At 32.9% G+C, this 18,357-nt stretch overlaps 1 protein-coding gene across 2 annotated transcripts; it reads right to left on the bottom strand.

Annotated features, from left to right (window-relative positions):
- Positions 1-2,573: 2,573 nt before the first annotated feature.
- Positions 2,574-16,861, bottom strand: LOC126966270 (uncharacterized). 2 transcript variants are annotated; one of them, XM_050810254.1, is made up of 5 exons: positions 16,793-16,861; positions 4,576-4,655; positions 4,139-4,175; positions 3,046-3,341; positions 2,574-3,009 (listed from the first exon to the last, which is right to left on the bottom strand). In XM_050810254.1, the coding sequence occupies exons 2-5, from the start codon at positions 4,648-4,650 to the stop codon at positions 2,722-2,724; spliced, it is 696 nt and encodes a 231-aa protein (XP_050666211.1). In that variant the 5' UTR covers positions 4,651-4,655; positions 16,793-16,861; the 3' UTR covers positions 2,574-2,721. The 2 variants fall into 2 exon arrangements, with proteins under 2 accessions (XP_050666211.1, XP_050666210.1); XM_050810253.1 differs by having other exon boundaries at positions 2,574-3,341.
- Positions 16,862-18,357: the final 1,496 nt, after the last annotated feature.

The following is an 18,357-nucleotide window of genomic DNA, read 5'->3' as shown; positions in this document are numbered from 1 at the left end:
TTCGAATATCCACAGATGTGGATGGAATAGAATAATATTAAAATCGCGATACAAAAATAGGTGTTGATCGTAGAGGGGTGAAAATTTGAAGATGTGCGTATTTTTTAATGCTGAATCATAATAAAATAAAAATAAAAAATTGTCAAAAAAATAAAAAAAATATATCATTTCGGGGTATGCAAAATAGATGTTGGCCGATTCTCAGACCTAGCCGATATACATACAATTGTTCAAACTAATTTGTTTTAGCCGTTTCGGAGGAGTTTGGTAACAAACACCGGAACACGAGAATTTGATATATAAGATTATTAATAAATATTTCATTTATCTTAAAAAAAAATCTGAACTGGTTTGAAATTTCTAAACTATGTAACGCAACTGATGTATTTTCAGTTTATTTTTCATTTCTCCTCTTAATTAGGACTCATGTTTGCAAAGTAAATAATAATTATCCTATGTACGCGACCTGTTTTGCTTACATTTCGGTCCAGTATTTATTTAATGTAAAAACTTATGTTTGGTAAGTGTTGACAAAGTTTAATCCTTCGCATTTGAACTAAAGCTTGTCCCTCGTCGCTCGTGGCTTTTGAGCTTTGAAAGTGTAAGCGATAAACATTTAAAATGCATAGACACGACTCCAACTTGCCTCGTCAAAGTACGGCCTTTCTAAGTAAATGTTTGTTTAATATTTACTGTAGTGTCTCACAACTTCTTGTACAAGTTGTGCTATGGACTTTGGGTTGAAATAGCTTAGACCTAACCTTTTGTGTTAAGGAGTATAAACGAACTGTTCTCCTGAGATCTCTTCTCAGGCATAATTTAATTTATAATTGTTAAAGTCCAAAACATTAATTACAGTAAAATTAAATGGGAAATACTGTATTTCAGCAAGATTATGTTGAGTTTAGACCTTCGTATGTGTTGATTAAACTACAATGATTAATCGTATTATTTATAGAAACAACTTTCTTAAATGTATGGGAATATAACGCCAGTATCAACTGTTATTTTATTTCAGTATTTCTTCTATCTATTCCCAAGATTAAGGCTGTGATTTCAATAACTGAGATCACTTTTAAGATAGTCATGAAATCTACTAATTATCTTAGTTGCTAAAATGTATGGGGTTCACAAATTTCTTTTCATCTGTATACGAGTTTTCGTCTGAAAACTCGATTAAAAAGAATAGAATCTTTATGGATAGGTATACTAAAATCAACCGATAAAAAACCGCTACTAATTATTTCATCGTAATACTAACCGATCAATTTCATCGAAGTTTCTTTTTGGAAGACCCTCGCCATAATATCCATATTCAAAAGGAGCTAGAGACCGGGTGCCGAATGGACTGGAAACAAAACTTCGTTAAATATATAAAATTAACTTTATATTTAACTGGACTACATATAGTATTTTTTCTTTGTATATGTTAAAATTAGTTTGATAGACTATTATCAATATTTATCTTCTCCTTTTCTAAATGCTATTTTTCATATCCGTATATTCGTATATTGAAATATTTAAATACTACATGTATGCACTAATTTAATCTCTATTTAATATAAACTATCTATTTAAATGTAGTAATAATTGATACACCCTGCCCATTACAATGCAATGCCATTCAGGATTCTTGAAAAACCCAAAACTTCTGAGCGGCACTACAATTGCGCTTGAGACATTAGATGTTAAGTCTCATTTGCCCAGTAATTTCACTAGCTACCGCGCCCTTCAGATCGAAACACAATAATGTTTACACATTACTGCTTCACGGCAGAAATAGGCACCGTTGTGGTGCCCATAATCTAGCCAGTATCCGGTTCAAAGGAGCCTCCCACTGGTATGTGGGATGTGCTTTAATAACGAGAACCGTTTTCACTTATGACACTTTGTAGCTCATTAGTCGTTACGTAGTAATGAGATGAACTTGTAGAGAATTCACAAAGGAATAATCCATACATAACCATAATCTTATTTATTTAATTTATTTGTCGTATTCTCATAATTCAACTAAAATAAAATGTACTCTAGCCATATTTAATATTATATTATTGTAGTTTGTGGTGGATTGTATTTCCAAAGTTCTTGAACTTATAAAATCTAAATTTTGCAATGGACTTCCTTGATTGCTGTTTCCAATTCGCTTAGATTAAAAAACCCGAAACCTTCCTAAGCGAACATCTTTCCATTCATATGTTAAATTCCACAAGATTTAATTTAATTAAATTTAAGAACAGTGTTATATTTGATATATGAAATAATTTACCTGAGATATTCATAGTGTCTGCCGAAATTACGGGAAATCCGATGAGCTTCACGAGATTGCCGCGCCAGACTCTGTTGTTTCAAACCTAAACATACATTTTAAAATAGTGCCTTGTTAAGTTAAAACTCAATTGTTCAGAAAACACTTTATACTTACCCGTTTCACTGAGCCGAGATACGAGAAAAACAAAAGTGAATCTAAAATAAAATACTTGACACAAGGCTCCTCTTTGCATAATGAAGAATAGGAAAAATTGTAAATTAGGTTTCTCGTTATGATAACTTAGGAGTTTCAAATAAAATAACAATTGTTCTGCGTAGTATTTATTTTGAATGAAATTGTTTTTAATTAATTATAAGAGGAAATTAAATAAGGATATCACATTTATTACGACGAAAACACTGTAGTAAGTAATATTAATCTTAATAATATTCTTCTAAATCAGTGGTATAGGTTTAAACGAAATTTCCAATCATTGGATAAACTTCTCGAACTAAATTACCACCGCCCAATGAGTCAACGTGACGCTTTACAAGATTAGGTCCGCCAATTTGGTCAAGATTTTTTTTGACTAGATTTCCACCACCAATGGAATCTAGATTTCTGACCAAATTTCCTCCACCAATAGAATCTAGATTTCTGACTAGATTTCCACCACCGATGGAGTCTAGGTTTCTGACTAGATTTCCACCACCGATGGAATCCAGATTTCTGACGAGATTTCCACCACCGATAGAATCTAGGTTTCTGACTAGATTTCCACCACCGATTGAATCTAGATTCCTGACTAAGTTTCCACCTCCAATGGAATCCAGATTGCGAACAAAATTTCCACCACCGAGCGAATCTATGAATCGTGCATATTGCATTTTCTCGTCTTCTACACCATTAAGTTCTCCATACGGCGCAGTTCTGTCAAGATTATCGCCAAGTTTATCAGCTGTTAGACCATACACAAAGCTTCTTTGTCTTCCATTAGTACCACCTATTCTACTAAAGTGTCTTCCACCATTCATTAGTTCATTCTGTACTAAGAGTCGTATGAAATTATCAACTTCTTGCTTTTGTCTGAAAGCTGAAAGAGTCTAATGAGTAAATGATACATATTCAAAAAAAAAAATAATAATTAAAAATATTACTTACCAGTTAATTGAAAGTGCAGAAGTGCTGTGGAAAAGTGCTAAAATGTGCACACCCATCACCACTAAGTGAAATTGTGAATAAAATATGACTAAACAAATATGAGTCCAACAAGCCAGTGACATTTAAAAATATTTTTAATTATTTCAAATATTTGAAAATATTATGACTTTTTAAAAAACAGACTGATTTTTTATTTATTTTTATAAATATATGGTAGGTTTTGAAAAATGTAAGTGGCTTGGAAACTTTTGTGAATTTAATAATAACCTCATTGTGCATTATCCAAACGTACTACGGCCTTACAAATAAACTTGGTATAAAGTTATAACTGATGATAAACAAAGAAAATGCATAATGTTTTCAATATCGTTGACAACACTGTCAATACAATGATGATTCTGTAGTTTTCCGATTGCCAAGCTGCCTTGCAAATAAACGCGGGAAACGTTATACGTCCGAACAAACCATTCGTAAGCAAAATGTCTATTCGTAAACATTTTACATATTCTTTAGGTATGCTTAGTTATAACTTTATGCCAATTTTCTTTGTTAGGCCGTTAGGGTATTTTGTGCATCTACTAAAAGGGAATCGTGATTTTTTTTTGTAATTATATTTATAGATATATTTATATTAGAAATTGAGAATAAGATAGATAGAAATATGTGCACAGGGGTATACGAGTACTTTGTGCAACGATAGTATTTATTATGATTGTTTTGAAAACTTACCAGCGTCATTGAGTCTATCGGGTGACACGTCTCGTTCCTATAAAAGAAAATATAAGTTATCATTTGATATAAACAGCAGTTCTTTACTTAAATAAAGAATAGAATAACCAACGAGTTGGAAATTAATATTCATCCGCGCGTTGATTGAATGAATAAAAAACTCCCTCAATTTCTAAACAAAAGAGTTTTTTTGCATTTTCGCACACTACACAGACTTATTTATTAAATTTTTCTTTGTCAGTATTCATAGTAGTTTTTTGTCTGATTATATTTTAATTAAACATAACTTAATTATGGTCAGAAATTTAAGATTCAGTGGTTGTACATATTCCTGTAAGAGTTTAAACATTTCCGTGTACGTTAGGAATTGGAGGTATTTTAATGATATATCACTTCGTTAAAACTTGCAATTTAGCGTTACAAATAAATCTAGTTACCTGACGTGATTCGGCATTGCAGCAGACGAGGATTGTTGCTATGGCAACAGCCAATGCGCTGCTGAGACGAATCATTGTACCTGAGACAAAAAAAACATTTTTCAATTATATCCAGATTTATTGTCGTATTATAGGAAGGAATACATGAGGGAACAGAATATAATCAAATATTCTTTAATATTTTCTATGATTAACGCGAGTGTTACATATTTAAATAAAACACTTGTAAAGCATTAAAACACGTGTAATTGTAACTGTGTTTAACATTTTTATTATTATTCTAGATACTGAAGTGGCAGTAGGCAGGGCACATAGTTCGTTGGCATGTTTGGGGCAGTAAAGTCCTCGAATGGCGACCACGAACCGGAAGACGCAGTGTTGGTAGGCCCCCCACAAGATGGTCGACGTTATGGTCAAGATTGCCGGAATACGTTTAATTTGGGCAGCGCAGGACCGATCGTCGTGGAAAACTTTGGAGGAGGCCTTTGTCCAGCAGTGGACGTCTTTCAGCTGATGATGATCAAGCGTAAACGCACCACACCGGCTATTTTCCTAAACCGACTCACGCAATCCTGGCGCAAAATTGCTGGAGAATATTTTATATATTTGCAAGAACATATCACTTACAATTGGAACACATGAATTATTAAAATATTTATAGTTACATAAAGAACCGACACATGAAAGTGAGTAATAAAATATGAGAAAGGTTGCCAATTTGTAATACCCTCTTTTTACTTATCCAATGTCAAATCACATTTTAGAAGGGTTAACGTCGAGAGCTATCCATCCTTTGATTATCATATTCTAGTAGCTTATATGTCATTCGGCAAATTTTAGAATTGATATAACTACATTCATGTGTGAATATAAATTGGCGTTTTTAAATATCACGTTGAAGATAAGCTGGTAAGAGTGGGTTCGAAACATTGAGACACTTATTAACCTTCCGTAATCGGCAAGTGCCCCCGCGCCGCGGTATAACTTAGATCGGCGTGATTTGAGGCGTCAATGCGTATATTTGTTTTAATAGATTGCTTATAATAATTAGGATGATATGATAGAACATATAAGAAAACTATTGAAACAAGCTATAAGACCATGCAAAATAAACTATCTAAACAATTTGTTATGTTTTTAAAGTGACAATCCTCACTTCTAGACAACACTCAAAAATAAAATTTTATGAACGATGCCGGACTCGAACCCACAACCTCCGGCGTTCCGTGCCAGTGCTCTAGCCAACTGAGCCAACCGTTCGAGTGACGTATCGTTACAAAATTTTGTATGCTTTGTTCAACTCTTGGCATCAAAAGTAGAATTACACGGAACGCCGGAGGTCGTGGGTACGAGTCCCGCATCGTTCATAAAATTTTGTTTTTCAAATTTTATTTGTGTAAATTACAAATATTACTATGACAGACGTAGAAAATCACAACAGATTGCCAATAGTAACTCTACGCGATACTAAAACCAAGATCGATCGCACATTTGTTATCAGATTCACATGAAATCGTACATAAGTACATAGTACCATCTCCCACTGATGTAAAATCAGACTATTCTAAATTACAAAATGAGGGTCAGAACTTGGTCAGGGCGTTATGTGTCGAAAGGCACTTTCGATTTTAGTGTATATGAAAGATCTAGTTTAAAAGGGCACTTCCCGATTTTGGAAAGTGAGACGTGGTAAGACGTGTGGAAAAATATATTCATCACCAAGGGTCATTGCTAAAATGCACAGTTTTAATGAAACATAACGTCAATTTAAAACAGCATGCAAACCAGACTTCAATACTCAAAATAAATATCAAAACGTACAAATGTTTTCGTTTGAAGCACCAGACAGTGTGTATCTGCACCTCAAAGTAAGTTTTGCTGTTGATAATAAATATAGGAAAATTAACGATGTGAACCCAAGCTATAACAATCGTATTTGTTGCATATTTTCGCCATTTTTGTTCTATGCCGATGTAACTAAATTACAAATATTACTATAAAAGACGTAGAGAATCACGACAGATTGCAAATTGTAACTCTACATGATACTAAAACCAAGATCGACCGCACATTTGTTATTAGATTCACCTGAGATCACTGATGGCAAATCAGATTTTACTAAATAATTACAAAAATAATAAATGCACAAAGCAAGTTATGGGAAGACCCAAAGATGCAAAGGCAATTGCTATCTATTTAAGCTTGCCAAGTCCAGAACATATACTGAGCAATGCTTTCATCGATCTTCAGCGACGTTTCTTGATGACACAGGTGCGAATTTACTTGTGCTTAAAAGACATGGCGGATGGAAGACTAACCAAATAGCTTAAAGCTACATTGAAAATAAAAGTAGCATTACACGTAAAATCAACGAAAGTATCCAATCTCGGCAGACGACCTCCCAAATGTGGCTTTGAAATACAGAAAAACACTGAAGAGACTATGAAACAAACTCAGAACTCCAAGTCCATTATAAAATTTCAATAATTGTACATTCAACAACTGTATCTTTTAAATAAAGTCTTGCCTTGCAAGCTTTGGTCACAAACAGACATTGTTGGACTTACGTAAGTCTGCATGGCTTTGGCTTCGCCTCGGCCGACACTTACACGATCGTCGATCAATGCTTCTTTTGCTGTCCGCGGCAGTAATGTACTATTCTTTTTTTATGACAATAAGGGTGAGACGAGCCATTCAGTGGATGGAAATTGATACACCCTGCCCATTACATTGTAGTGCCGCTCAGGATTCTTGACAAAATCAATGACAAAAGTATCCTTTGCAAAGGAGCCTCCCACTTATTCAAAAACATTTTGCAAAGATGTATATATTATTCTGTTCCATAAATGACAATAAAATAAATTTGTATAATTATAAAACTACAAATATTATTTATTTTTCTATCAAGCATGCTTACGTGATCCTTAACAGTATACCTCCAAGCACTTTCCTTATTGTGAAAGAAAATTAAACTTATTCAATAAAATAGTACCTACTTGATTAGTTTTATACAGAAAACAAGAAGACGTTAACGAGAAATAGCAGAATTAGATAATTTATTACCTCGAAGTAGTTTAAGCTTAATCATAATAAAATCGAATATACTTTGAAAGCGTGACCCAATAAGATATTTTCTAATTTGATGCAATATGGATTCTGGTCAGATGCTTTAAAATATCATAACAGATATTTTTATTTAAAGTTTTTATTAGCTATTAGGTAATATTTGTACTTTTTTATTTATGCTTTGCTTTTGACTTTTTTTGTTTTTGACTAACTATTTACCACAACTTTGCTTAATACAGTTTTGTGTAATTTAAAGTTAGTTCCATTGGCTGGAAGGTTAAATTTTGAAATTATTCTTTTAACACGTGGAGCAAATTATTTCGTGGGTTTCAATGAGACTGAGTTGTCACGCTCGCATATGTAACGCTCTTTCGATTAAACTCAGCTCAACTAAGGAAAATTTATCGGAGTGATGATATAATTATAATTATGTATTAGAAAATATTTAAGAATTTTGAACATAAGAATAGTTAACCTTGCTGGATCAAGTTTTTACTTCTGTCTCCTGGTCTTAAGCACATACCGTATGGAATAGGATAGCAAACAAGAGGAAGGGTCTACCTGATAGTAAGTGCTGTTGCCCACACTCTATAGAAAAACTAGAGAACACGCAAGGAATTTAATTGTAAGAGATAGATTGTAAAGAAGAAAGTGTGGTGTTAGAAATCAGCTCTACAGAACACTTAAATGTAGAAGGCACACAGTGGGAGGGTCCTTTGCACAGGATGTCGGCTAGATTATGGGAGCCACAACGGCACCTATTTCTGCCGTGATGCAGTTATGTGTAAACATTACTGTGTTTCAGTCTCAAGGTCGCTGTAACTAGTGAAATTACTGGGCAAATGAGACTTAACATCTTACGTCTCAAGGTGACGAGCGCTATTGTAGTGTCTCTCAGAATTTTTGGACTTTTCAAGAATCCTGAGCGGCACTGCATTGTAATGGGCAGGGCGTATCAATTACCATCAGCTGAACGTCCCGCTTGTCTATTTCCTTATTTACATAAAAAAAAACAATGAAACAAAGTCTCTACGCATCGTTAGCAATCAAGCCGACGAAGGAGTAAACAGTGATCCACGACTACAATAATACAACCAAAAGGTACGCTATCTACTTCCATTAAATCACATGTTACCAATTCTCAGGTTCGTATCACCAGTTTCGGTTTTACGTGTTCGACGTACATATAACTACTTAACATAAATTTGCCTCGATTTAGCTTCTACAGATACGGCACGAATAGCGCAGCAATTTTATGTCCCATTGCAACATTATCAAGCGGAATATGAAAAATATGAAGAAGCTGCTTTGAATGCGTCTTATGTTATATAATAATGTTGTATTGGATCTTTTGCTATACTCTAGTTCGGTAAAATTTAAACCTGCGTAGTTTCCAGTATTTTGTTGGTAGAGTCTTCTATCGCATTTATCACGGGGAGTGTTCTGAAGTGCTGTTTCACATGATTCTTGCCGTAAAATTCCACCTTCGTACGACACGCCACAAAATAGGATATCATACCCACCATCTGGATGTGTGGCGTTCCTCCACAGTGCGATTTTCAAGGAACTTTGTTCCACGTACTGGTGCTATAGAATGAGCTTCCATGTGCAGTGTTTCCGGGATGAAAGGACAATGGTAGGCCAGCAAAGCTCCTGTGATTCCTCTGGTGTTGCAAGAGAATGTGGGCGGCGGTGATCACTTAACACCGGTGACCTGTACACTCGTTTGTCCTTCTTTTCTATAAAAAAAACTGATTGGCAAATTTCGAGTATTGACAAATTGCTACTGCTGAAATAACTTAAAATAGTTACATCCATTGACTAAACAAATAGATTCCCAATCGCCTATTAAAAGGTCGTCAAAAAATGTCCGAGCGGCGTTCTATATATTTATACATTAACTTATATAGATAGTATTACTAACACTATAGGGAGCTTGTCTCAATACATCAGTGTAAGCCTCACTCATGTAGTCCTAGTAATAGGGTCCTCTTTTACCCTTTGGGTACGGAACCCTTACAAATATACATATATATATATATATATATATATATATATATATATATATATATATATATATATAAACAAGGTATAGGCTTTTCTTAGGTATGTTAAATATGTACATATTTATATCTATTGATTTTTAGAATTACGAAGCAGAGAAAGCCAAATAGATTAATCCGATTGGCAGCACTATAGTGATTGCTCGCCAATGTTATGTGTTCACTACGTCTGTTTTATCTATTTTCCAATTTTCAATATTACTGTTTACATATATTGAAGTTAGTTATTCTGTTAAGTGTTATGACCTTAGATTAAGGATTGGTCTCCGCTGCGCTCCAACTAGACAACGCAGGCGTAGTCGCAAAGTGCGGCAACTACTACGCCCAAGTGTGTATACTTTAGCCAGTCTCGAACAATGTGTGACATTGAAGTTTGAAATATTCTGTTACAATAAATAAGATAGACACTGGGATCACACATCTAAATATTTATTATTTTATTAATTTCAATGCAAAATAACACGAAGCGTACGTTACAAAATTTTTAAGATGCCATTGAGTATCATGATGCCACACACAAAAGCATATAATAGTTGCCGTAATAAAAAAGCTATTGGTGTTAGATAGTGCGGTATAGTTGGAGCGCAGTGGAGACCAATCCTTAATCAAAGCTTATGACCTATGTTTAGCAGTGTAATAATGTTGCCAATAAAGTTATTATTATATTTATCAAACAGCATGTCTCGATACAGTAGCTACTTACAGCATCACCTGTTAATTTACGTTGAATTTGACGTATTATAAACACGTAACTCCCGAAGGCTGTAAAAGTTTGTACATGTTCAGAATTTACATTGTTAAAGCTGTTTTAGACCTGACATGCCATACTGTAGTCATAACATGTTTGTTTACTTTAGAGAGGTCGAATTAATACAAATATTGTTATGTTTAATCTTAGTTGAAATATTTATGTATAACTTAAAGTTTTAGATCAATATCCTAATAGTAATTTAACAATGCAGTGCCGCTCAGGATTCTTGAAAAACCCAAAAATTCTGAGCGGCACTACAGTTGCGTTCGTGACCTTGAGACATAAGATGTTAAGTCTCATTTGCCCAGTAATTTCACTAGCTACGGCGCCCTTAAGACCGAAACACAGTAATGTTTACACATTTACTGCTTTACTGCAGAAATAGGCGCTGTTGTGGTACCCATAATCTAGCCGGCTTCCTGTCCAAAGGAGCCTCCCACTGGTTTGTCCTGCTTTTCCATCACAAACACGTGTAACTTTTTTACTAGATCAATGACATGTTAATTAATTAGCGCTTAGTTGAAGCCTATTTGAATAATGTTTATTTGACTTTGAATTTGTATATTAGGAGATTGACTTACTACTGCTGCCTTCAAAGACCTATTACGTGGATAAATAACCAGTATGATTGATATGTACGAGGTGCATGTAACGTTATAGAGTTTGCAACTTCATGAAATAACACTTTTCACCTAAAACAATTAATGAGATGAAGATTCATACAAAGAGAGAGAGGGATACTTGAGAGTCAATTGGCAAAGTGTCATTTTTCCTCACAAAAATCCCATTTTAGTATATTTCCTCCAAATCATTAGTCATTTTCGAGAGTCATGAGAAATATTTATACTGAATATTAAACAAAAAAACTAACTAATGTTATTTATTAAATAGTAATACACTTCCTTCATTATACATAACTCTCGCTTTGATTTCGCGTATCGTACTTATTAATTATTACACAAATAAAATATGAAAACAAAATTTTATGAACGACGCGGAACTCGAACCCGCGACCTCTCGCGTTCCATGCGAGCGCTCTCACCAACTGAGAAAATCGTTCGAGTGACGTATCGTTGATAAAATCTTGTTTGCTTTGTTCAACTCTCAGGTTGTGGCTTCATCTACAGGATCTACTATACAGTATCGTTCATAAAATTTGTTTTAAAATTTTATTTGTGTAATAAATTTAACCCCAGAAGTGAGGGTAATCACTTTGAAACACAACAAAATTATTTATTAATATAAAGTTTTGATAAAGCATGAAAAGTACAAAATTATAAGATTAAATAAATAAAAAAAGTATGAAAACATCTCAAGCATATTTATAAATAAGTATTGGTTTGATTTCCCCAGGTTTATCTAAGTAATAATATTAATATAAAATATCAAATCTGTGATCGCTTTTAGAAGAAAACCAAACTTAGGATGAATCCACAAACATTATACGGACCTTTATATTATGAATATAAACGAGAAATTGGATCTTTTATGAGATTATCGTAACGACTTAATTTACTTACAAAAATAGTTTATGATATTGTTTAAATAGATATATCTAGCTATCCTATGAGTTTGCTGAATTCTTTCTAAGCAGCTGGACTAAATTTCATTATGATTTCGGTGAAAATGCGCCCCTGGTGTTTATAACATTACGTCGAGATTAGGTTATACACACACTGAGGCTAAACCACGCAAATTCTGTCTTAAAAGGGATTTTAAGAATTTATTTAAGAAAAATATGATAGCTACATGTCGTTTTTAATGCCTCAAATCTTATCAAATTGATAAATATTATATTTCTATCTGATTATGTTTAGTCTTCCTAAATAATATTTATAAGAACCTTGTGTATTTTAATTAAAAATCAAATTTAGTTACATGGTTAGTTTTTCGAAGATTAAGACATCAACGCGTGTCTTAATACATGCCACATAGTTAGTTTTTTTTAATATCTCTAAAGTATTTTAACAACATATTTTTTTTAAAGATTAACACACATGTTGATGATTATTTCGTAAAACCAATATTATTTAATCCGACACTTCTTCGTCATTTGAATAAAGTACAAATTATTTTATTTGTATTGTGTTTGTACATTGAAGCTTTTTGATTGTGATGTAATAAACTTCAGTCATATGCCTGTATATGTTTCAATAGGACTAAGTATAAATTTTAAGTGATGAGCGATACTAATAATTCGGTTTAAGGTTTATTGTTGTTTGAATGCTGCGTACAATCTAAGCACACAGCAATAACGTTTTATTTTAACGTTCTGCGTATTCTTCAATGACACCGCTCAACATCCAGTAGCTATATTCTTTAAGTAGATATGTATTAAATGATAATCGACAACTTTTATAGCAACCCTACGAGAAGGTTAACGCTACGGCGCTACGACACCTCTGCGCTACGACACTACGACTCTACGACGATACATCTCTAAAATATAGTTTATAAATATTGAAGAGTAAATGGTCCAGTGCAGATAGTCTTACTCTAAACTTAGTGATAAATGACGACACCAGTGAAAAATTTTATTTCACAGGATAAGAAGAGAGAAAGAAAAGAAAAGCGGTACCACAGCAGCGCCGTTTTCTATCGTCAAGGAATCATGTACAAGCATTATTATTGTGTTTCAATTTGAACGCCACTGAAGCTAGTGATACGAGTAATACAGGGCTTATCGAGACTAAACGTGTTATGTGTCAAAGAGTCGCCCAATTTTGGGTATTTCTAGAGCATGGCGTTATATTTACTATCGTGCTCGTTTCGTCACTGCCTTTTCATATATAAACCAGAGGAAACACAAAAGTTTTTTTTTTCACTTTTTTAAGACTGCCAATTTTTTAAGTATTTAAATGGATATAGTATGTTATCCTTAAGACATAGACATATACCCTTGCGGATTTTTCTGTAGAACTATATAAGATACACAATTCCACGGTATATTATTTTGTTGTATGTTAAAGGGTTTAGACAGAGTTTTCGTTGAATGCTCCCAGACGGCTTATTTTATTCCAACAACTCTAACATATATCGTTAATATAGACACAAATGTAGACAAAAACTTAACAATTTATACACTAAACCTTCCTCGAGAACCACGCTATGCATTGGTGAAAAACAGCATAAAATTGGTGCTGTTGTTTTGGAGGTTATCGTGAACAGACAGACAGACCCGGCGAATGACTTTGTTCTATAATATGTAGTGAAGTTGTATATGAACCGACAGATATTGTTTTGCCATATAAATAAAGTACCACCCGCCCGCTCGTTGTATGAATTTTTATATGTAATGAAATGTGATTGACTGAATTATTTGTATTCCGAATATACTTGCATTTACAAGTAAAAAAATATCTGTTTTGCATTTGTAATAACCATAAATTATACACTTAAACCTTCTCTGAAACACGTTCCATCTTATGGTATAAGTATTATTTAGATCGGTTCAGTAGTTTTTGTAGTATAACCGAACGAATAAAACGGCTCTCTATTTATTCGTATAGAATATGAACCTTGTGGTCACTGGGTTTAATGATGCTGAAGTCTAAAGATTTGTATTTCATTCAGGTAGTTGTGAAAACAAGATAATTACAGACTGGATTAAATATTCAGAGATTCGTAGCCTTTTGTAAAATAAGTACAAAAAACCCGTAGGTGTGAGCGAAGACTGAATGACTGACCAAATAACAAAAATAAATTATGTATTAAATATACAAATTTTATTTGTACCAAAATTCATGGACGATGCGGGACTCGAACCCGCGCCTATCGGGTTATACATTAAACAAAATCATAATTGACATTTCTAGAAAAAAAAACTAAGACGAATATTTTATTTTAAATTTATTCATACGGAAAATGAATTTATGTTCATATCTATTATTCTTTTGTTCATATCTATATACATACATATAAATTAAATTGCAGTGTCTGTTTGTAATATTGAAATAACCATTATTTACTACATGTTTAAGAATATAATTTGAAGAAATTTGTATGTTTAACATTAGAATTTTTTTTGAAGTAGGCGTTACTTTGCTGAAATCCATAATTATACAAATGATTTGAGTTTTCTTTAGTGTTAATTCCGCCAATATTTGTCTTTAAACAATTCGACACGTGTTTCGCCTCTACACGAGGCATCCTCAGGACGTGTTGTCTCGCCAAAATCTGGCACGAGACGAGATGTCCCGTTTTGTTGTTTTTTTTTTGTATTTTTAACATTAATTATTTAATTTAGAAGTCTAGGTATTGAAATGCTAACATCGGTAATAATACAGGATAACGATATGTCATTAGATATCCTTGGAGACATTACACGCGCAAGTAATCTTCTGTGATTGCTTGTCATTTTTATCCGATTCAAGCTTTATTTATAGAAAATTTTATAGGAAAAATATTTGTTTCATTTTTATGATTTACCTGCGATTTTAAATTGTAAATAGGACGTATTTTTTTAATGACAATAAGGGACGAGACGAGCAGGACGTTCAGCTGATGGTAATTGATACGCCCTTACCGTAAAAATGCAGTGCCGCTCAGGATTCTTGAAAAACCCAAAAATTCTGATCGGCGCTACAAGTGCGCTCGTCACTTTGAGACATATGATGTTGGGTCTCATTTGCCCAGTAATTTCACTAACTACGTCACTCTTCTGACCGAAATACAATAATGCTTACACATTACTGCTTCAAGGCAGAAATAGGCGATTAATAATAATTAATTTTAATATATGTAATCTTTGTATTCATTTCAAATATATGTAAAACGATAGAGAAACTAAGTTTGTTTTGTATTAACAGGTAATTTATTTACTCGAAATTGATTTTTCGATGTTAATTAAATTTTTACCACAGCTACGGAGGGAAATAGCGCGCTGAGATATTAAAACAGTGCACAACTCTTCCAGTATTAATTGTGCGGTTTTTAAAAAAAAAACCTCTGTTCTTTAAGCATAATGCTGAAGTTTTACGAAATACAACCATTTCATTTATTATATATCCATAAAGCAATAAATAAATAATATAAATGTCTATAAATTACTTTAGTATAATACTCTTCATGACATATCGCTCCCTTAGTCGAATAGAGCTGACTTTCCCCGAATGTGTGTTACATAGCTGAGCGTGATAGCTCAGTGTTATTTACACCCACGAAAAAAAATTACTAAGCGCTAAAAAAGTTTTCAATTAAAATATGACTTTTGAAGCGCTGGAGCAATATAATTTTTTTTTTCAGCAAATAAAAAATCAACATTTAGAAGTACCACTAGCATTGTTAAGCAGAGATCGAGTGTCTCCAGTTGCCAAAGCCCTGGTTTCTTCAGCTTTGATTGGCCTTTTTTTTATTTTCAGAACAGTTCTCCTGGTCTGTGGGCCAGACATTTGAAGCAGCATTCTACCACTTTGATCTTTTTTATTTCTTACTTATACATTATATACTGGCTAATATTGGGCAAAGACCGTATAGTGTTGAAAAAAAATGGAGAAGGCCTTCACCCAAAGAGGGGCCCATACTACTAATTAAACATTAATTATTAAGAAATAAAAAATAAAAAATAAATTACTAACATAAAACTATTCTCTTTTTAAGTTCTTATAATATTAGGCATAAAAATATAAAACCATAAAACCATTAAATCATAAAACCATAAGTCTATATATTCAAGAGTTATTTCGAAAAACTTTTTTACGTTAAGGTAAAAAAATATTTAAAAAAAATTATGACTGTTTATCTGCGCACGTTTATATCAGAAACGGCTTAACCGATTTGCATTTTCATTTTATTCACAAAGAAATATATAAGTTTAATTTAAATAATATGGTGAAAACTTCGCGGTAAATTCGTTTGTACTGTGAAAACCTTTAATTTTTCTCAATAAATTTATTTATAATTACTTATAATATTAACTCAAACACAATTTTTAATGAATTTTAAATTTTATACACTATTATACTAAAATCCCAACCACTGTTGAGACATGATCTATAATAAATTTAAATGTTTTATTAAAAAATTGACACACACTGAATATTTAAGTGATCCGACAGCCTGCGACTAGATTATGATTATTTTATTTCAATAACAATGACAGTACAATATTGTTTATTAAAAATACCGCAAAAAAATAATGCTCGGAGAGTTTTTAGAGGCACTTCTTCTCTCACAGAGTGCCATTTGTTTCCGAAGCGGTTGTAGTATTAGAAATGACATCAAAAAGAATTTCTAAAGTAATCAAATACATTTGATACGTTTACATTAATTGTATCGACATAACAGAACAATTGTTAAGTTGTTTTAAGTGACATAGTAGAAGTGAAGCATTACTAACCTGTGTTATTAGTTTCCGGTGACAGCTGGCTGGTTGTTGCTGGGTCGGTGTTGTGGAGCGATGTGCCGTCGAAGCCTTAGCTGAGGCTTTTATATCGGAGGCTCGCAGGGCGGGCGCCCGCCCACCGTAGCCGTAATGCAACAGGCTATCATCTACAATCATTATCAATTTTCAGAAGGTTTTGTTTTGCTGATCTATAATATTGACACACTTTTTTTACACAAATTATCTTGCCCCAAAGTAGGCATATATAGCCTGTGTTATGGGTTGCAAGACAACGTTACATTTATATAATATACTTACTTAAACATACATAAATACATATAAACATACATAAATATATATAAACATCCATGACTCGGAAACAAACATCCATATTCATAATTTGACGACCTGTATAGCCGAGTGGTTAGCGATCCTACCTACCAAGCTAGAGGTCCCGGGTTCGAATCCCGGTAGGTGCAAGTATTTATATGATGAATATGAATGTTTGTTTCCGAGTCATAGATGTTTTAAATGTATTTATGTATGTTTAAGGAAGTATATTGTATTAAATATATCATTGTCTTGTAACCCATAACACAGGCTATATATGCTTAACTTGGGGCAAGATAATTTGTGTAAAAAGAGTGTCAATATAATATTATTATTATATAAATGGTTGCACCTACCGGGATTCGAACCCAGGACCTCTAGCTTAGTAGGTAGGATCGCTAACCACTCGGCTATACAGGTCGTCATCTATATTGTATCTCCTTTTTTAAATCATAACTTATTAAATATAGTTAAGTTGAAACTTTATTTATAATTACGACAATTTTTTAATCAACTTCCGTTAATGTAGTCATAGTATGGTAATAATAGTTATAAAATTTGTTTTGTTTGAATAAATTCATATAATTGACGTTATAAATTATTTTCTTTCTTTATTTTTGATTTGCTTTTATATTTTAATATATAGTATTGACAGTATATAGTTATAAGTAAGCCAGGCATGTAACTTGAATCGATTTTTTGCACTCTAAACAGCATGTATTCATAAAATATTCAATTTTATATATTTACTAGCTGACCCAGCAAACGTTGTATTGCCGATATTAAAATCGCGATACAAAAGTAACTGTTGATTGAAGTTGTGTGTATTTTTTAATGCTGACTCATAATCAAACAAATTAAAAAAAAAAAATAAAAAAATAAAAAAAAATAATTTCATGTGGACCTTAACATTTAGGGGGATGAAAAATAGATGTTGTCCGATTCTCAGACCTACCCAATATGCACTCAAAATTTCATGAGAATCGGTCAATCCGATTCGGAGGAGTTCAATGTTTAACACCATGACACGAGAATTTTATATATTAGATTAATTTTCTTTGTAGACTATATCTTTGTAAATAACTAGCTGAGCCGACAGACGTTGTTCTGTATATGCATACATATAAATAAAATTGGAGTGTCTGTTGTAATATTGAAATAACCGTTTTTTAAAAACATTTTGGGTATAAAAATAGATGACGACCGATTCTCAGACCTACCAAATATTGAATCGTACATAAAATGTATCG

Source organism: Leptidea sinapis, chromosome 9 (genome assembly GCF_905404315.1).
Source record: "Leptidea sinapis chromosome 9, ilLepSina1.1, whole genome shotgun sequence".
Lineage (NCBI taxonomy): Eukaryota > Metazoa > Arthropoda > Insecta > Lepidoptera > Pieridae > Leptidea > Leptidea sinapis.
This window is presented reverse-complemented; position numbering and strand designations above follow the sequence as displayed.